General features: G+C 48.2%; 2 protein-coding genes and 1 long non-coding RNA gene across 6 annotated transcripts in view; 2 read left to right on the top strand and 1 right to left on the bottom strand.

Annotated features, from left to right (window-relative positions):
• The window catches only part of erfl3 (Ets2 repressor factor like 3), a 39,468-nt gene extending 27,778 nt beyond the window's left edge, over window positions 1-11,690 (top strand). For both annotated transcript variants that reach the window (XM_029128964.3, XM_029128963.3), the window contains exons 3-5: window positions 5,997-6,112; window positions 6,218-7,371; window positions 7,549-11,690. In XM_029128964.3, the coding sequence (XP_028984797.1) occupies window positions 5,997-6,112; window positions 6,218-7,371; window positions 7,549-8,241 (1,963 nt within the window). In that variant the 3' untranslated portion in view covers window positions 8,242-11,690. The remainder of the gene's footprint in view (window positions 1-5,996; window positions 6,113-6,217; window positions 7,372-7,548) is intronic.
• Window positions 11,691-11,726: 36 nt separating this feature from the next.
• On the bottom strand, window positions 11,727-16,996 carry LOC114842987 (uncharacterized). Its single transcript, XR_003783520.3, has 4 exons — window positions 16,858-16,996; window positions 16,689-16,751; window positions 15,957-16,106; window positions 11,727-15,830 (listed from the first exon to the last, which is right to left on the bottom strand). It is a non-coding gene; the product is annotated as an uncharacterized LOC114842987 (long non-coding RNA).
• Window positions 16,826-21,605, top strand: part of cicb (capicua transcriptional repressor b) — a 30,796-nt gene continuing 26,016 nt past the window's right edge. For all 3 annotated transcript variants that reach the window (XM_055503084.1, XM_029128896.3, XM_055503083.1), the window contains exon 1: window positions 16,826-16,966. The gene's annotated coding sequence lies outside the window, so the exon portion shown is untranslated. The remainder of the gene's footprint in view (window positions 16,967-21,605) is intronic.

Genomic DNA, 21,605 nt, shown 5'->3' with positions numbered 1-21,605 from the left:
CAAGTTATGTATGTTCTGACCCTCACCCCTGTGGTCAGTAGCAGTAGAGGTCCTACAATTTCCTGCTTAGGGGAAGTGCCTTTTTTCAATTGATGATTTAGTGTAGTCAGTTTTTAGACCGGATCTGATGTTTAGTTTAGCAAAAATCACAGTATGCCCAGGAACCTCCTCTGAGCTCTGAGCTGGTACCAGCTGTGGTGAGCATAGTGTCTCATTCACTGTCTTATGTCCTAATCTTGCTGTTTACCGCAAATAAGATGCAAGATTATCCTAAGCACTTTGAAGAAAGCCACCCAGGCCATTAAAAGAGGGAAATACACTGAATTGCTTAATTTGGGGCTGAGAGGACTTATGTACGCTCATTTAAACTGGTGAGATTAGGATAACGTTTGTTACAGATGGGATCCTATGGGGACAGAGGGAATTAACATGGTTTGCTAATGTGTGTCTACATGTATTAGACACAAACGCACCCGTACCCATTCAGACTTGGAGTCTGGATTGAGAATTTGTGAATTAGAACGCACAGGAATGTGGCTAGGAAGACTTGTGGTCAGGCAGGGTATTTATAGCGTGTCCCAGAGCTGGAGCAGATTTGGAGATTAAGCTACAGTAAGTGCTTATATATAGTGGGTCTTAGTGTCCTCTGATGAACCGGCCTTAAAGGCTGATTATCAACAAGTTTTTAAGTTTACTCTGCGCTTGTCTTGTGTCCCCAACCAACCTCTAGGCCGCTCCGCACTGTGTCTATAAGCAGACTATAAGCAGGTTGGGAAGGATTCTGAACACACACACACACACACACACACACACACACACACACACACACACACACACACACACACACACACACACACACACACAAAAACACAAACACACAAACACACACACATCTGCCCTGTTACCTGATTTGACACCAGATATGTCATCAATCCCTTCAACACAAAGAACGCAGCACATCAAGCCCGTCAAGACCCACATGAAAAGTAATGTGGCAAGAGGATTAATGACACTAAAGATTAATAAGGTTATAAAAGAGGCACACAAACACACATGTGCGTGGTAAGAGTCCCCATATGGAGCGAGCTGTTGGAGAGCAAGCCACCTTGTACCCCTCATGTGGAGAAAACCTGGAGTCTGCTAATAACGGAGACCACAATCAGCATGTTGCAATTAACATGCACTCACACACTCCTGTACTTGAAAAGACACGCCTGTTTTGAAGTGTTATTTTTATCACTTAGCCTTTGTAATTATTATTTTTACCTCCATGATTGTATTCTTTCCTGTCTGCCATGCACATGGTGGAAATTCCCTTTATCAGGCCCGCTGTATTGTGCGTGTGGACATGTGCGTATGTGTTGGCTTTCCGTTGAGGGGACGCAGCCTCGGTTCATGCGTCATCTCGGTCTCCCGCTCCCACGGCCGCTGTGAAATTCCCACTCCTGTTGAGAGGATTAGACTGGAAGAGAGCGCGTGTGTCTGTGCCTGAGCGCCCTGAAGCTGGCTGGGATCACACATAGTCTTGTTTTTATTTGAGACTTGAATTAGCTCCATCTTGTATCAAAGGAGAAAGCAGTAAAATATGAGCAGCTGACACGTTGCCGTTGTCCACAGCGTGGCAGCTCCTTTCTAAATCATTCTCACCTTCTGCCAGAATATTACTTAAGCTTTGATGTTTTGGTAATGAATAAAAGGAGACACAGTCCTCAGGCCTTGACTGCATTTGCATCATTAGGGATTATGCGGTAGGATGAAAAACTGGGTCCAGCAATAAAAAGGCCTTCACCTCCTCCTGATTCATCATCTCACCCTCAGAAATGAGACTTGTACTGATCAACGGAGGAAAGTATGGGAGACGGAGCCTGTTGCCAATCAGTCACTGCAGAACGCCAGTTTAATGAGCGCAATTACGCTAAGAGGTCCCAGCTCCTCGAGACCTCCAGGCCCCACAGCCAGCAGTCGGCACCGGCTCCATCGCCATGGTCAGAGGTCAGGGGGACTGCCACGCACAGCTGGCAGAGATTAACAATACACCACATGCACACATTGGCATACACAAATGCACCATTGTACACGGGCTCTCGCCCCTCGCACGCTTGCTTGCACACGTGTTTGGAGGCTTTGCTTCATTTACAGCGTTCATTTAGTGGTGATGGGCTGCCACAGATGGAAAACTGCCACCACAGAAAATCATATCAATAGAATAAAGGTTACACAACATGTATGGGTTTGGTGGTGCTGCAAACTCACAAAGACATATTTACCTTTTGAACGTGTCAGACCACATGCATCTATTAACCTATTTTGAAGTGGATGGGCTCTGATTATGTTCATTGTGCAATACTTGACTGCCCTGGAATACGGCTGCCATTTTTAAACGGCTTGTTTGATGTGTATTTACAAGTCACCTCATTGCCCACATTCACGGCACACGCTGCAGGAAATACTGCTGCATATGCACACAGTGTTACTTACCTAGCTGGCTGGGCCTGTTTGTAGGTCAGAAGGCCTCCGTCCACAGACGCACACTGTGTGGAAACGCCCAGCGCCCAAGAGAAAGTGCAGAGGGAGCACCCAGCAGCACCACCGCTGTATGAGGTTGTGTTGAACGTATGCCTGTGTGCATTGTCTTCCATTGTCTGTATCTGTAGGATGTATGTGTTCAGGGCACATGAGCACTGGCATTGTCCGCGACTGAATGAGGCCTTTATTTTCAGCCAGCCGCGTTCGACAGTGTGCTCAACATAAATACATATTCTTACCCCATAGTCGTGTCACAAACAATCACACGAATACTCCTCCACACATGCACATTCACAGCATGTGACGCGCTGCCTAATCATACCCACATCCTTACACAAACTCATTTTATTTCCTTTTTTGAGACAGTAAACACTCATCAGACCTGGCTTCCACACAAAGCACCATCATGTCTGCACCTTGCACACGCGCGCACCTGAACGCGAGCAGCTGGTGTGTGTGTGCGCGTGTGTGTGTGCGCGTGTGGCGACGAGGACGTGTGTGTAGCAGCCAACGCTGACGAAAGAGGCAGAAAATAAACAGGGGGCTCATGGGGAGTATTGTAATCCCAACTTCCTGTCACAGTCAGCGCCTATTTACAGCCCAACAATGGGCAAAGCACAGCCTGTCCACGCACACACAAGTGGCTTAGGTCAACCTAGTTTAGTGACACTGATATGCATGTATGTACGTTGATGTGAACATTTTGCCCTATTATGAGGTCTTAATCATTATTTCATCAGGTTTTTTTGCTGATGTGAAATGTTAGGACAGGATTCCTGCACTCCGGTGTTTCTCTCCGTGCTTTGATCATAATGTTTTGGACCACAGCAGGTCTGTGTAATCACAACCTTAATCCCTGGCCTAGAAGCACACACAGTAACAACTGAGTTGATAGAAAACCTCTCCTCGCTTTCCCTGAAGGCTTTTCCTAAATCCATACTTGCATTGATTGTTCAATCTACTCCTTAGGTTCAGACAGCGCGCGGGATAAAGCGGCGTCTCCTGGATGCTGCGCTCTGGGGGGCGGCACGCACATTGGAGCGTCTGAATGAGGCGACAGTTGAGACGGCAGGGGTGTGTGTACGTACACACACGTGTGTGTGTGTGTGTGTGTGTGTGTGTGTGTGTGTGTGTGTGTGTGTGTGTGTGTAACGCGAGTACGGTGGGCAGCTAAACGCAGGCACTCAAAGAATCTCTTTCTTCTCTTTTGAAGTGAGTTCAAATGTTCTTCAAAGACCGTCTGCCTGTATGACGGTGCAGGAGGAGGGGAGGGGAGGAGCACGGCTGACCATGTGCTCTAAACACAGCTCCAGCCGCCGCAGCTATAGGATTACACAGTTATTGTCTGCCCTCAAATGTGCGTTTCAGCGTTCACTGTACAGATATTAACAGTGTGTGCGTGCGTGCGTGCGTGCGTGCGTGCGTGCGTGCGTGCGTGCGTGCGTGCGTGCGTGCGTGCGTGTGCGTGCGTGCGTGTGCAGCCGGGCGCACACAACGCTGTAGTTGGCTCCGCTTCCAACCAGCCGACTGCCACACGCCAGACTGAGACTCATGTCAGCGCGGCGCTATTATTGGTCTGTGGGCTGCATCCGTGTGCATAGATATGATAGACACTTAGTTGTTAGTCGTCTAGAACAGAACAATGCAGTTCAGGCAAACAGCCATGCAGTGCGTTCTATTTAGCGGGACACTCTTATGTTCAGCTGATTCATCATTTTGGAGACTTGTTGCTGTGTTCTGAACTTTTAGGTTTGATGTTAGATGGTGAAAGTAGTGCAACACACCACAAATGGTACGAGCCATGGTTGTAATACTGCTGCATAATACACACATGATTATATTGTTTTAATGTTCTGCATTTGGTTTGTATTTGACAAACCAATGTATTTGACCCCAACATGGGCCACAGCGCAGCCTGTTCACTTTCATCGGCTAATTTGATCAGTCTTGCAGTGGTTTTGATGATTCTGCTTGACTTCCTGCCTGCCTGCGTCCGTCCCGTTGCCCCCGGTTGCTCCTCTCCCCTCCTTCCCGGCCCTCGCGAGTGTCTCCCTCCGAGCCGAAATTACACGCAGCTTTGTGTCTGGCATAAACATTGTTTTGTCCTGTCTCTCTGCCTCTCCCTCTCTCTCACCCTTCCCCATCACCTCAGGGGACAAGTGGGGATAAAAAAGAGGGGGGGGGGGGGGGTTGATGAGAGAGAAAAAAGAGTGAGGTATCAATAGGATAAAGGGGGAGGGAGAGAAGTGAAAAAGAGCAACAGTCTGTTCTCAGAGCAAAAACAGCCCAACAAATCTGTGTAATAAGCATAATAAGGAGGGGTGAAGGGACACCCCCACCTACCTCCACCCGGCAGACAAACACACAGCTGTCAGGATAACTACCATTCAGTGTAATGATAGTCAATGGGCTTTGATTAGCTCAGCATTACCTGCACATCCTGAAGCCTCGATCTTTGCCAGTGCACTTGGCTTAACTTGTGTGAGCGGACTCGAGCTGAAGGAAGGGAAGCCTATCTGCTTTCTAACAGCAGACAGGCACAGACACAAGGAGCAATGTGCAGCCTGCTTAGGCCCCATGTCCGATAGCCAGGGGTGGTGTTGAGGGCATAGGTGGTGCTTCTGATGAGCACGGCGCACACATCTGCTCTCTCTTTCCTCTGTCTGAGACATACACACCGTGTCCGCTCCTTGTCTCGCTCTTTATCTGCTTCCCCTCGCTCCGACTCCCTTACTGTGTGAGGTTTGGCAGCCAGGGATCTAGAGGTTACATAAAGTGGATGTGGATCTGGGGAAGAAAGCAGAGAGATGTTACATAAAGAGCTGTAGCTGGACAAAGGTTAATAAAAATGGAGCCTCGTACTGTAGGCAGAGCCATGGGGGAGAGGGAGAGGAACACAGAATGGCCATTACATAAACAGATAAAGATGGGGTGAATTATTGGTGGCTTTGCTTTGGTGTTACATAAAGAGATGGGTCCGCCTAGCAAAATGAATGACAGCGTGTACTGTTGTATGGGACACTTACACAAGTCTAAGTCTAAGCTGTAAATTTGTTTAAATTCCTCAACGTCTAGCGCATTTAAAGATGAGCACAAAAACACAAGCACACTGCCAACACGGCTCACAAATACAGCTTAAAATAGCCTAATGCAGTGGCAGAGCTGCATACATTCACCTCTGACCTCTTAATTTGTTTTTTATCTACACAAACATGATTCTGTTCCACTGCTCTGCTCCACTGATCGGTCACTCGTCTGTGGGTTGTCTCTAATTTAACCATCCGCTTCCTGTGAGCAAATAAAACAAGCTGTGTATTTTAAATGATTTGGTTTACTGCTATAAAACAGCATTTTTATATTTTTTATTCTGTCTAGCAAATAGTAGCACATGAATAATGGAGCTGACATTTGTGTTTACATACGTTAGGTACGTGACAGGTTTAATCAGCTTGTGTTTTACGCGTTTCTAGATACTACTACAACAAGAGGATCCTACATAAGACCAAAGGCAAGAGGTTCACCTATAAGTTCAACTTCAATAAACTGGTTCTGGTCAACTACCCTTTCATCGACATGAGCTCCACTGGTACGTTTGGACAGTGTGTGTGCATCCTTATATACTAGGATATTCTGACTACTCAGGAGGATACAGAAGAAATCATGTTATTTCACTGTGTTCTCTTGTTTCCAGGGAGCAGTGTTCCTCAGAGTGCTCCTCCTGTCCCCACCGGAGCAGGGACTCACTTCCGTTTCCCTCCTTCCACGCCCTCAGAAGTCCTCTCTCCTAATGAGGACCTGCGCAGCCCTGGCAGCATGTTCACCTCGGTGGCTCGAAGGATGGCTCGCGGCTCCGTCAGCGACTGCAGTGACGGCACCTCGGTCAATTCTGAGATCGAGGAGGGCAACGCCGGGGCGGGAGAAGAGAGGAGTGAAAGGGGCGTGACCGGAGGGGGACCTGGGGGTGGAGGAGGCGGCTTCAGGAGTATGATCCATCCTCGGCTGCCCCACGAAACCTTGTTCCGTATGTATGGAGGACCAGGGAACCCCGCTGGGCACCCATCCTCCCGTGGTACCGCAGGGCACCGCATCCACACAGAGCCCCTGTCGCCCTTCCCCGTGTCCCCTCTGCCAGGGCCAGGGGGAGCCGGCCTCTTAGCCCCTCCTCTGTCACCGGCTCTCTCTATGACGCCGACGTCTCACCTCCCCTACACTCCCTCACCCACCTTGTCCCCAATGTTAGGCTCCCACTTCTCCTTCAACCCAGAGGACATGAATCGCTACCTGCAGGCCCACACCCAGTCCGTGTACAACTACGGCCTCAGTCCCAGAGCTTTCCTCCACTACCCCAACATCGTCATCCCGCAGCCCCACCGGCCCACCACGGAGAAGGCCAGTCTGGCTGGAGAGAGGGGGGAGAGAGCCGAAAGAGCTACAACAGCAGGGGGAGGCGAGAGGGGGGGAGAGCGGCACCACCACACGCCCCTAGGGCACGCGGCTCACCACCACCCACATCCACCTCACACTGCTCACCCTCACCCTCACCCACATTCCCATCCCATGCATCACCCCCTTCACCTGGGTGAGGAGCCCCCACACATGTCTCCCTTCAAGTTCAAGCTGCAGCCACCACCACTGGGCAGGAAGCAGAGGGAAGCACAAAGCCAGACTAAACCCAGGCAGAGCTCACTTTCCTCAGGCTCCGGGTCCGGGTCCATGTCATCTACCTCTGGTTTGGGCTCCTCCATGTCATTTGGCAGTGACCTGAGCTCAGCCAGTGGCTCAGGCTTGATCTCTGCCTCCTCCTCAACACAGTCCCTGAACAGTGCAGGACTTCCCAAGATAAAGGTGAGACACACAAGCCAAATATGTCTTGACTATTAACTACACAGTACACTATGAAATGTATTATACAACATCTTTAGAGTTTAGAAGTATAAAATAAACACTGAAGTAATAAAACTTGTGTTTAGGAGCTACTTTTCTAATATTGAACGTTGTTTAAACCTTTTCCTACTTGTCCAGGTGGAGCCCATATCTGATATTGAGTCAGAGGAAGAGGTGGAAGTGACTGATATTAGTGATGAAGACCCAGATGAAAGAGATGAAGAATTTGAGCTCTTCTCCCCTCGCCACTCCAGAGCCCCGAACCACCACCACCATCACCACCACCACCACCACCACCACCACCTTGCCAATGGCACAGCTGCATCTCACCATCAGGACCATGAGGACCTGGACGAGGACGTCTTCAAAGCCCCCGCTCCTCCTCCCCCTGGCCTGATGCCTTTCTTCACCTCACAGCACGCACACTCCAATGCTCATCGGATGCTGCCGACCCTCAAGACCGAGACCCCTGAGCCAGGGGACAGCAGCACGCCCCCACCTCAGACCGGCTCAGCAGGCGCTCCCCAGACCAAGTGCATCCCCCTCAAGCTGCGCTTCAAAAGGCGCTGGAGCGAGGACCAGCGCATGGAGGCCTCGCTGGAAGAGTCGGATGACAAGAAAGTACGGCCAGAGGGGGAGAGGGAAAGGGAGAGTCAAAGTAATGGACGCATGGAGATGGAGGAGGACGGGACAGGCAGTGGGGAAGCTGACAGTCCACCCCCTTCAGCCTACAAGGGCTCTTTAGCCACGCCACTGGCCTCAACCCGCAGGGTGAGCTCCGAGCTGCACCGTGCCACTGCACAGCTGTCTCTGGAAAACAAAGACTGCTGATGAGAGACACAGCCCAAACACTACTGCTCTGGCAGCACAGGGGGTGATACAGGAGGATGTAAATGTGTTCTGTGTAATCCCTATCCCACACTGACAAACTAGATTCCTGAAAGCTCCAGTGAGCTAAGAGCACAGTCCAACACACACACATGTAAAACCAACACCTCAAAGACAGTCTCGTGTCAGATCTCCCACCGATCCTCTGTCGCGATGAGGGCCCCTCTGGGACACGTCCTACGGGAGGAGGGACGAACTCTCATTGTGTCTTGAATGGCTAAATGTCTGTAACAAACTCCTGGCCAGTGAAAGTCCAGATGCCCCGTCCCAGTAGCACAGCTCCCACCTTCATGGCTGCCAGTAGGAACAGCAGCCAGTCAACACTTTCCTCAGGGGATGCGCGCTCCCTTACAGCCCGGCTACCCACCTACACTGATAATGTGCACACTGTCCCCTAAACCACTTTTCCTGTAAGATGAAGGGACTTTATTAAGTGCCTGTATCTCAAGCCCGCAGCCCTGGAGTGACACGAACAAGACAACGGAAGAGAGACGAGGCCTGTTCCCAGCCATCAGATGTTCTTTTGTTTGTCAAAGAGTGGAAAATGAGGATGTGGCGTGAGGACGTAGAGAAAAGTGTGTCTCTAAGACTGAAGAGTGGGGCTGTTGGGTGTTGTCTGACTGACTCTTGAACTTGGCCCACTCCACTCAGGGAAGCCTATTGCTGTATGCTTATTGGATTCAGGCACACAAACACATACAAGCAAAAGTTAATCCAGCCAGCAGTGAATGGAACTAGAGACACTGGGCACTAAACGGTGTTCACTGCAACGCAAGACCATTCACTTTCACACACACACACACACACACACACGCACACACACACACACACACACACACACACACACACACACGTACACACACACTGACTCTCTGGCACACCGTTCTCTCAGAGCTTTTGACTTTTGTATAACCTTCCTCCTGTCTCTCTCCTGTTCTGCCCCTATTTCTTATGAGGACCACCTGTGGAAAGATCATGACTCCCCTCAGAAATAATTTTCTCCCCAGGGGAACTTGAGAAGACTGAAGAAACGCTGCTGCGGGGACCACATGGGGAAGGCAGCAGTGGAAGGAAAGCTTTGAGGGGGCTCCAGTAACTGTTAACCAGCCTTCCCACCTCACCTAACATGGCTTGTACACTGCGAGTAGTTTCCCCTGAGTCCCAGTGGCACAGACTCCTAGTTCACCAGCTAAACCTCCTCTAACAATCATAGATAGTGTTAAAGTAAACCAGCAAACACATGCACGCACACACACATGCATAGCACTGCCTTTCTCTCTGACATGCTCCGTCTGGAGCCCAGCTCTCCTTGGAACGGTGTCTTTGACTACAAGAGGGCGAGGGCCTCAGAGAGCAGGGAACATCACACACAGGCGCACACACACATGTACACATACTGCCTCTTTATGCCTTGTTTTTATAGCATGTACAAAGGTGCAAACTGAGCTCTAATAACACACATACAGACTATATCTTTATATATTCTAAATGAAATTATTGCAGAAAAGTAAGATTTTAAAAAGCATTTAAGGTGAGATTGATTCAGGACTTTTTTGTAAATTGATTACTCTGGGTGGTTAGAATTGCCACTCGCCAGGTAACAAGGACTAGAGGGTGGGTGAACAGAATGAAGAATGGTGTGGCTCTGGGTTTTCTTGTACATTTGTTTCATAAATACACAAGCCAGAGAAAAACAGCACAAGTCAGTCTACCAGCAAGATAAAACAGATGTAAAGAAATCTCAAACAGACTGCTAATGATTCAGATATGTGGTTCGCTCGCTCTTCACTTCATTCGCGGCCGCTTGCTTTTTCAGCATGCTGCACTCTGCTCTTTCCTGTCTGTACAGTCTCGCTCGCTCGGCACAGCGGGGTTCTCCCCAGCCTGAGCTGCCCTGGCCTCGGGCCACCTCTCCAGGCCTGGTGTCTGTGAGTGGGAGCGCTCCAGCTTAGCTCCTGGGTTATTATTACAGTACTAATCCTGGGCTAGTTAGCATGATGCTTCAAGGGAGTGAGGGAGGGGAGGAATGGGTTGATCTTTACTGTACGTCCTCTCCCCAGACTATGCATCTTCACCCACACACACAAGCATGATGTTGGGATTCCTTCTGCGGCCTGCGTTGACCAGCAGCCCGTCCCTGCCCGGTCAGTGACAAGACAGATCTATAGCAGAGAACCGTGAGATAGATGGCCTCCAGGCAGTCTGTGTAGCTGAGCTGATCGAATTTACTCATCAGACCCCTGTGGTCTGGACTGAAGCATGTCACAACACACGCACACACACACACACACACACACACACACACACACACACACACACACACACACACACACCGTCACCCTCACCAGGTCCTGTGTCTGTATTTGAACAGACAGCTGCCTTATTACTACTTTTCATATCTCAGCAACAGATGAGGCATCGGTCTTACCTGCTCTGCTCTCTCTCTCTCTCTCTCTCTCTCTCTCTCTCTCTCTCTTTCTGTCTCTCTCCCCTATTTCTGTTTCATTTTTTCCTTGCTCTGTTTCAGGCGTTGCCTGACTTCCTGCTAACTGCGGCGTGATCTGACTCAGTCGTGATATTGCAGGCTAAAAAGATTGATTGGAGTTTATGACCCAGGCTCTCAGTTTCAGGCATCTACAGTCAAAGACAGGTAGACGAACAGCACAAAGATTACATTTCTCTCTCAAAAGAATAAATGGTTTTTAAGTTTATTTCTTTGATGTCAATATTGCTATTGATTACTGTTGATGTTGTTTATTATTGTTCTCACTGGGTTATTTACCTCTACATCTGGCATTATTATTCCGTGGCTCTACTAGCTGTTGCTTTTTATGTTGTGTACATCACTTTGGATGATGTGGAATCCCCCACCCCAAACCTGTTTAAAACCCTCAGACCCCGATCCAGGAAGACTTTTCCCTGTCTCTAGTTTTTAAAAATGTAATATAACTAAAATGTGTAATATTAATTTTGATGCTGACAAAGAAGTGACATCAGGGACTGAGAGGGAAGGACAGCAGCAGAGGATTTTATTGACAGCAGAGTGGGAGTGATTTTATCTTTTTTGTCATGTATTGTAATTTTTATTTTATAATGTTACTATTCTCTCTCTCTTTCTCTTGCTCTTGTATATTTTTTTCATTTTTGGAAGGGGGTTTGTATCATTTAAAAGAAGAAAAAATATATGTATTGTTTTATTGTGTAAAGGTCTATCTTCTTCCTCTATCAGTCTTTTATTTTTGCCTCATCTCCCCCAAGCAGTTACATAACACTCAGATAGAGAGATGAGAGTTAATATCATGATGTTACATTGAATTCCTCCACTTTGTGTTTTTTTTCCAAACTTGTAATTAAGATGTAATCAGGGTTAATTAAAACTGGTTCAAACCCAATATGAATATCGCTATGATTGTTTACGCATGCCTCCTTCACACATCAATATTTATTAATCATGCATAATCAGACAGTTTTATTACTCAGTTAATTGTAAACAAAAAGATTAACTGTTGACTTTTTGTCTGGTTGACTACACCAGCTCACAATCAAGGAGTAGTGTTGGCTCATAATACAATGTGAATTTACTTTAAAGAAAATATAATCTGTCCAACAACAACTATATTTCACTTTTATGACCACACACTTCTTGCTTATTAATGGTGTAGACAGACTCTGGAGGCTTGATTTTGAGCAAAGGTAATCGGCCTCTGGCTTTAACTTCCTTTTTACAGAGCAGATAAGAGAACTTCAGTCATTTCCTCAGTCTGACTATCTGACAGCGATAATGAGCTTTTTCCCTAAATGTACATTTTTAAATGTGTTCATGTGAACTGAATCCATTGCCTCATACTTTTCAACTGATTAACAGATTAACACATACAGCTGAGTAGTAACTATTGAGAAGATGCTAACAATGAATACACAGGGTAACAATGGCGGACTGAACTGTATGAAGAGAGAGAGATTCCTGTTGACGATCCAGTCTGCTCCATTCACAGCTGGGGAGAGAGAGAAAGAGAAAGAGACCACAGGAACCACTCTACTCTCTCACCTGAGCCACATCCCTCTCCTCTCGCTTCCTCTCAGCGCCTGCTTTCGCAGAAACCTGCTCTGTTCTCCACTTTTCACCGCAGCCGGTGCATTGTGCACACACTGCACAGCACGGAGCCGCCGTGGATTCACACGGGCCCGTTGCATCCTCTGTGACTGGCTTACGGTACGGTGAAACACAGGAGGCCTGCTAGTAAGCCCACCACATCCTCCGCCGTACGGAGAAACGCTGCACCGCACAGAGGCTCGGCGTTTTCACAGCGACGGCACTTTGTCACGCTGAGCGCAGACGAGCGCGCGCACACATTGATGTGGTTTGTTTGAAACTCTGATACTGGTATTTCCTTTTTCACCTTCTTCCCGCCAATCTTGCCGTTCAACCGATTTGACCCTGAACTATCCTCGTGACTTCGTTGCTGCTAGGTACCGGACCATCGCTCGCTCTGTAGAAAAAGACGCACATGAAGAAGTTTTAGGCACAAAAACAACCGTGTGGGTCCAAGCAGCTGCGTCTGCTGTCATTTGGCATCAAATGTCTCCCCCTGTTGGTGGATCACTGTACTGCATTATATCCTGGTCGATTAGACGTGAACTGATTTTTACTCGGCTCTAAACTCTTTACTTAGCTACATATAAATCACATTTTCCCATTATGTTTGAACCTGACTGAGCAATAACAACTAATCTTTCTCACGTCTTCCACCTCCAACACGGTTTGTTTTAAGTGAGGTCTGACTTTTGCATCAATTATTTAAAGACTAAATGCAAAGTCGTAAAGGCTGAGTGGAATGGTCTCCTTTAGTAAACTAATCCTTCATGTACAGCCGTCTGAATTAGCAGTACGCAACACTTTACTTACAATATATGAGCTGTGTGAAACTTTATTATACACTCGTGCGGTCCATTTAAATGGGCAGGAATGAAGCTATAGCATCCTGAAGTCCAGGGGAGATGGAGAGTCTTCATTGGGAAAAGCTTGTGAGCCTCTCGTTCTTCACGGTGTCTCTGACGCGTTCAGGAACATGCGTGTCCCCGATCCTGCCCTCCGCTTCTGGACGTGACGCGGCCCCCGAGGAACAGCTGAGCGGTGTAAAGTTACTCGGGACAAGAATGCAGAGGGCACAAGGGCCCACTGTTCTCCGCACGGCAGCTCGCAGGGTTTGATGGGACCGTTAGACGCTGCCTGTGCTCGCTTTGGCCATTTGTTTACAGTAAATCAGTGCACATCAGTGCACGGAGGCCGTTCTGGCTCAGCTTCTATTTCTGCTTAGATGTCTTTTTAGGTGATCGTCCTTCTTTAGTACTCATCCGGGCTATTGTGAGCTCCCCTCAATCCCTAACCTTGCACAGTCTGATTACAGCATGTATCATACTTTATTAGGCACATTATTAGACCCCCACCCATTGTGTCTCGCCTTGTAGGCTACAGAAGCAGAAATATAGACATCTTCCATTCGTTTCATCGCACTCTATGTTCAAGGTTCGATAGCGCAGGTTCATGGAAAAAACACTAACAAAACAAATGTGCCTGAACAGTTCAGTCCCTTATGTAAGTTGTCTTTTATAGACTCTGCCTCAGTCCCCCGTAACCTGTGGAAGGTTTTACATAAAGGTGCATTTAAACCTCACTGAAAGAATTCACTGAAGCATAAGTGTTCACAAATAAAAAAGTAAAATGAAGACATTTGTTAGGATATTTGAGTTTGTCAAAGGCTGATACGTCCATAGAGTGTCACATCATCGTCAGGTGATGTGTCTTTGCTTTGTTTGACCACTGTCTTCAAGACTGCCAGACATTTTTTATTCTGCCCATTTGTCTTGGGTTTGATGGGGCCTGGTTTCTTGCTCTGGCGCGAGGTCGAGGAGAGGATCAGAGGTCAGATGCTGCTGTGAGCGTGGGCTTTAAGAGACCGAGAGGTGAGGCACATTCCTGACGATGGGTCTGGCTTTGTGTGAGGCTGGGGCTGGTTTGTGGTTATGCCACAGATAGATAGATCACCAGTGAAACACTCTGACCAACGAAATATTTACCAAGCAAGACCTGTGTTGCTCGGTTCTGTCCGTCTTCTTCATTTTTGTCAAAACCTACGGTGTTTCCTCTTCCACTTCCCTGTCTCTGTTTTCCTCCAGAGCTGTCTGTACCTGACAGCAGAGCCCAGCAGGAGGGCCGGGTCTCTGGTGTTTGACTGACAGACCTGTGATGAGCACACAGAGAGAGGGTGAGGGGTGCAGTTCAGAGGTCAGGATCCCATTGTGGGAATGAGAGCGGAGCTGGGCTGACAGAGTGTGATGGGACGAGTGGAGCTGTTGCACACAAGAAGGCGAAGTGGAAATGATCCAATGAGACATTAGTGGGGTGTATCAGAAAAACAGGAGCAGCCTCTTCAACCCATTATACCTGAAATAACTCAACTCAACATTGAGTTGCTGGTGGCATCATGTGCTATAGATGATATGTTTATGACATTTGCAATTTGTTTCCTTCAGGTTTATTTTGTAGATTTAAAGTGTCCTGAAACAAGATAATTAATGTATAATTTAGACTTACCTAATTTGATCAGTGTTTGATCAAGTGTGTTGTGCAGTATCATGTTAAATAGGGATCAAAATCTACTTATTAGATATTAGCTAATATTCTTTTAATGACTTTTTTATTTTTATTTTAGTTTCATCATTTTATTAGTAATTATTCAGTGAGTATGTTTGTACCAGAGGATTTAGGGCTTTTTGCTTTAACTTTTGCCGCTTCTTTGAAAAAGAATAAAATCAGTGGTACTTAAACTGCTTGTCCCAGTAGAGCTTACTGATATGAACAATTGTCTAAATATCTATGCCTGTCTAAACTTTTACCTTAGCTCAATCCATCTTTACTAACAGACAATATGGAGTCCAACTAAAACTATTGAGACGTTCTGAACTGCAGAGCTAAAATGTCCCCACAAGATGTCGCTGTGTATCAACATTTAGGAATTCAACGTTCAGTCTGAGGTCGATCTGCTTCTCTCTCTCTCCCTCTCTTTCTCTCTCTCTCGCTGTCTCCTACACGCACGTGCAGGAACACATGCAAGTATTAAACGTACTTTTACAAAAGAACACTGCTGCTTTCAGCCGGTCAGAGCTTTCTTCGGATTTTAGGCCTACACGTGTCACCTCTTCCATCACTGAGCTTGACTGGGATCAGCATGCAGGCATCAGCTCACACTGACAGGGGGCGCTCCTCCTGCGGGATCCCGCATGGCTGTCAGTCTCAGCAGGAGTCTGCTTTTCTACTACACAGAGCTGGGGATTATGTAATATTTACTATTACGACACTATCTTTCGCAGGGTAGATGCGGTTTCTCGTCTTCGACACATACATCGAAAGTAAATATACAGATGGCACAAATCAGAGTGATTACACGTGCGGATGTCCGTCTCACGCTCGTGCAATCATGTGAAACATCTTCCACTCACTGATCAGCACACCGGCTCGTCTCCACCACTGCCTGCAAGTTACAAACACAGGGGTTAGTCGAGTTTACGGTAGACCACGCCCCCTTGCTGCAGCTGGTGGCAACACTCGTGGTGACATCATTGCTTTGTGCACCCATTGGCTGCGAGACGCCACTCACCTATCCAATAGAGTGTCGGCGAGGTGACGTCAGCAAGAGTGGCCCCGTTCACTTTCATTGCGGTGGGCGGGGCGGAGAGATGGCCGACGTCAGAGAGAGAAGGATGCCGTGTCTCGATTGGCTGAAAGCGGTGAAAGTGAGATTCTGTTGCTGAGAGAAAAGGAAGAGAGAGCGCAGTTTGCGAGGGGCACCGATGCGTCGGCTGCGCCACACAAGACTTATCCAGCTATAATACCAACTTTTAAAACATTGACCTACGCGTAGTTCTGTCTTGTGTCAATGCTTTCACTCTGTTTACTTAAATTATAATAAGAAAGCATCGGTGGCAACATTTTGCAGCGTGTCCTACGCAGTAGAAACGGCTGTATCATCCAGCCTTAATGCTGCTGCAACAGCTTTAATCTGTAGTGCAGGGACTGATGCATTATCACCGTCTACTCAGGGATGGCACTTGCGCTGTCAATTATGGTAAACATACTCCTTTTCAGAAGGGGAGGGGGCATTTGTGCTTTTTTATTGGCTGTCGCTGACTTGCTCCCTCCCCTCGACCCTCCCGCATGCTGTTCCTATGGTTCCCAAAGCTCTTATTGGATACTGTAAAGTTTGGGACAGGACACCGGTCGGGCCCAGCATCCTCAGCGCCATTGGCCACATTATCCCGTCTGTCAAGTGCTCTTTGACAGGCCGCCACGCCCTCTGCTCTGTGGCGCCGGCGCTGATAGGCTACTGTACCTGTCAGCGACCTGTGATTGGTCAACTCGCCCAGCTGTTAGTGGTTCATTCACCATTTTGTGCCTGTAGTGGAAAAGAAGAGCGATAGTTTTTTATATCGTTGTTTGAGTTTTAGTGGGGGAAAGACATGTTTTGCGGAGGAAAAGTAACGAGTGACTCCGGAGCTCACCGTCGTCAAAGCGGACAGCCAGGGGACCTTACCGAGACGTGCGCGAGCCTCCTCATCCGCAAGATAGCTCCATAAATCTTCCCGTGACGAGGGACAAAGCTCTGTTTTGGTAAGTTGAGACAAAGTTAGCAAACGGCGGAGCGGCGTCACGGACGCGGATCCCCGCGTTGTCACGAGCAGCAGGTTCGCGAGGGACGACGCTCCGCCGCCGACGGTCGCTCTGCGGCCGCGATAGCGTTGCCGTCCGAAGAAACGGAGTGACACCGAGGAAGAGCCCGGAGAAGGGGGGTGGGGGAGTCGCAGGCTAGAAACTTTGTCAAATGTTTTACCGCAGTCCCGCGAACGACCAGGAAACCCTTCGACCTCGCTCGGGGGGAGTCCGCGGCGTTGAGGTCATTGCTGAGTACTTTTCCTCGCTATTAGTTTGGACTTTTTGCGCGGAGCGGCGCCAGCGTTGTCAAACACACACACACACACACACACACACACACACACACACACACACACACACACACACACACACACACAATCGACCTATTTGCAGCATTGCAGCTCCGATGTTTACATGGCAACACGGGCGTATTTTAGCAATTATAAAATGCATGTGGGTGGGAGAAAATGAGCAGCACGAGCGCGACTATCGGCCCGCTTCCCTGTGATGTTTCTGGCGGTGTCATGATGTGGGTACTAGTCTGGTACCGCCGCGTACTACGACTACTACACGCACCTCTACTACCAACATTGTCGAGCTGCTTACTAGAGCGAAACAACAACACGGGGAGATTCGTGCGTGAATCAAGTTTTTCAACGCGCATACGGCCCCGAGTGTCACCCCGCGCGAGGACTCCGGGCGTTGTAGTAGATATTTGCATGCCGCCGTCGTTGCGTGAGAACGACTCGTCTGGTGAGGTTATTGGAAAGCGTCACTTGAAACCGGTTGTTTGTTGTTGTTGCCAGAGCTCGACACCGGCCGCCTCGAGCCACGATCCGCGCTTTGACATTGCGAGCAGCCTCTCGTAGTACTCGCGGAGAGGCGCGCGCGGCAGCGGGCGACGCACTCCCGTCCTCTCTCGGCGTTTCCCGTCGCCGACACTCCACTTTTCTGCACCGCAATCCCGCGATCGGCGCCGATGCACCCTTGGCTCCTCTGACCGGGCAGTTTAACAGTTCTGTCATTATTTCTCCTCGCGTGTATTTGAGCACTGCTCGCGTTTGACATTTGGACTTTTGGGGCGTCCTCGTCTAACTGTAGATTCCACCGTGGCATTCGTTCCATCTGCTCATCGTTGTGCGTGTTTACGCAGCAGACGCATCCCTGATGCTGTAGGTACCTGGAGCCGCTGGCCATTGATGTGGCATTGGCACTTCTGCCATTTGGTCCCAAATAGGAACAGTCACCTCTGATCTATGCTCCAGCCTCCTGATCGATATGGGACAAAAAAGCATTCATTCTTGGCCTCATTCTTTATTTTTATGAAACTAGAAAATCCACAGACAGGAACGTTATCCACTACATAGCTGCCATTATTCATAGTACGTCACAGTGGATGTTCTCCCTAACAAGTGCACACACACGCGCACACACACACTGACACACTTCAAACTCGCCCTCATGCAGCACCTAAAATACCCTAATGAAACGTTTTCTTTAACTTATGTCACGATGCCGGCACGATCGCATCCCACTCACCCACGAGAGCGAAGCCAAAGTCTGTTTGTGTAACACAGAGCATGTTCTCTCTTTTTTTTTCTTTCTTTTTTTTTTGCTGTTTCACGTATTAGTGTGTTCCCCGGTGACCCAGTTGCGGGCAGAGCCGCCCTGCCACGCCGGAGCGTGCGTTGGAGGGCCTCGTCCGGCTCCGCCGCCTCAGCCGCTGCCGCCGCCGTGCGTTCTTCTCTCGCCGTCCTCGTCCTCGTCACTGCAGCCCTGCGTCCACGCAGACGCCCATAAAACGTTCGAGCAGAGGGATGAGCTGCAGCGTGTCTCCCAACAATGCATACGCTCACGCTGACATATAGTGCAAATGCAGCATTAACACAAGGTGGACGCAACCTGCATCATTTACCTTGTGCACCACAGGCTTCATCACACTCGTGCATCCTGTATCAGGCTGTGACGGAGCATGGGCTAAATTCTTTATGACTGAATGAATCAGGCAACGTCAAGGTGTGGATTTATTAGCTATTATAGTCCGGTAATAGCGATTATAGAACTCCTGCTTGTTGTGGTGTTGACATTGAGAACATTTTGTGTGACACGTGAGTGGACCCTGCTTCGAACCAGCAACGTGGACACGTCTAGTTTAGAATGGCAGCTTTTGAGACCATTTGGCTTTAGAGAAGTGCATGGTTAACACGTGTTTGTGTAGCATAATGTATTCGTGTGATGTAACAGTGGCAGTGATCCTGATTGCACTGTAAATTCTCAGGGGACTGTTTAGTGTCCGTGTAAAGTTCGGTGTCACACACAGTGCAGGTTACCTGGTGACCTGCTTCATGCTTACTTGGTGAAACAGCAGCTTTCTGCTGTTTAAGCATCAGTTCCGACCGGAGCCATGGAGACGATCGCCGCGCGTTATCGGCCTCTCTAGGATTTAAAGTTGCTTCCAACCTTATGGGTGAATATCTGAGTCCTGTTCTGTTTAGCGCTGGAAGGCGTACACTCCTCGAGTTATAGAAATTATGACAGTTTCTTCTCCGATTCATCTTCCTTCAGCCCAGAGGACATTTTTTTTAAAACACTGTCTCTTGATTTAAATTTTTGTTTTAGAACTTGCATCTTAACAACCAAGAAAATTAATACAAAGTTAAAAGCAGTTGTTTTCAATTTAGGGGAAATTTGTCGGACAATCATTTTACTGCCTTTGATTTTTTTAAAGAAGGATTTAGGCCAATGTGAAAGTTAAAATCCAAAGCTTTTATTAAAGGGCTGCAACGTACTTAAGGAATGATTCACACATGCACTCATCGACTCCTGTCTGTAATTTAGTGTAAAATATCTGCTGTCACTGGTAACCTTGGAATTCTGTTTGGAATTTAAAACAAAATCCTGCGGGTAACATGATTGTCCACACAAATCTTTAATTTTTAAGATGGACTCCCAAGTGAGCACACATCTTTGGAGAGTTAAGCTGTTGTTCACAGTCACGCTGTAAAGAGACGCTTCTCATTTCTGTCTTGCATCAGCTGATCAGCTCTAAATCTAAACCCGGCTCGGTGTCTAATTCTGAAACTCCTCTGTTCGCTTCGGTTTGCACACGCTCGGCTGTGCCACATTCGACGTTGGAGAATGTGAACGCAGACACATGCCCCCGGTCTGTCAGCCAACGCCTCAAGCGTTCTGAGAAGCCAAAAGCATGACCTTGCACATTTTACTATGTTATTCAGCCAAGCAGTTAGTCAGCTAAGTGGACTCCTTTTAGTAGTAGTTCACAGTGCGCCACAGTAAATATACACGAGCAGGACTCCCGGTCCCAGCCTCGGTGCCTGCTCTCATGAAGGGCTGCACGGCCTGGTCCTGGTAGGAGGTACATTCCTGCAGGCAGAGTTTTCTTCCTTCCTCCTCGCCGGGCTCTGTCTGGGATGGACGCCGAATTTAAGAATAGATGGCCGTCATTACAGTCACAGCTTTATCATGTTCTGTTGCTCCATTAACACTTATGTTTATTTAAGTAGAATAATCTTATTACTCCCTCACTAACATCAACAGTAACATCAAGAATGTGGATTGATGTGATGATTAGCTATGACTAATTTTATAGGAAGCATATGAAGGTCACACTGTTTAAGTCTGTGTTAAAGTGTTAAAGTCTATGTACAGAGAATATTCTGAGGGGGCAGAGGTCAGCACGGGGAGTCATGAGTGTGTGTGTGTGTGTGTGTGTGTAAACGTGTAAACGACTCTGCTTGTTAATTAGTCATTCGGGACCAGGAAGCGATGCTGCTGAACTGCAGGAAGTGGTGTGATACTGGCTGTTGCTTATTGTCTCTCGTGGCGAGCAAACAGTTAACAACAAGGTCACCTTACGTGTGGGACGAACTTTTCCAGCGCCTCCGACGGGAAGTGCGGATGTGTGTACGGCCGTGTGTTGGTAGGAATGCAGGCATTCACACATGTTGGTGAGTTGCGACGCCAAATGAAAGCGAGCACAAGTTGTGTGGTGTGTGTGTGTGTGTGTGTGTGTGTGTGTGTGTGTGTGTGTGTGTGTGTGTGTGTGTGTGTGTGTGTGTGTGTGTGTGTTACTGAATATAGCTTGTAATCTTGCATCAGTGAGTGTGTGTGATCCTGTGCCAGACTTCTAATTTCTCTCATATTGGGCATATCTTGACATGGTGGATTATTCCAATTATTTCTGTAGAAATGTGTGTGTCAGAGCGACAAAAGAAGACTGGGAAAGACCGAGACGTCGAGAAATAGTGACAGAAGGGCCAGCGAGTGCACGGTTGACTGTGGAAATTCCCAGTGACTACAGCCGAGTTGAACAAACACCTCGACATACTCCTAGCTTCCTTTCGCTCCCTCTGTGTCTACCTCTCCCTCACACGCTGACTCGTGTTCTAGGCGATCCTCACTCAGGCCGCTGCCGCCCCTTTTCCCGTCCGTGTGCTGTTGCTGTCCCCGAGTTGCATGACGTCTATTATGCATAGCATGAGAATGCTACTTGTCGCATCAAGAGGTGTGGTGGAATACAGTGGACGGATCAGGCCTGACCTGTAGTGCAAGACTTCAATGTTTGTGTGTGTCCCGG

Source organism: Betta splendens, chromosome 16 (genome assembly GCF_900634795.4).
Source record: "Betta splendens chromosome 16, fBetSpl5.4, whole genome shotgun sequence".
Lineage (NCBI taxonomy): Eukaryota > Metazoa > Chordata > Actinopteri > Anabantiformes > Osphronemidae > Betta > Betta splendens.
The sequence above is the reverse complement of the archived record's forward strand: the minus strand, read 5'-3'. Positions and strand labels throughout refer to the sequence as shown.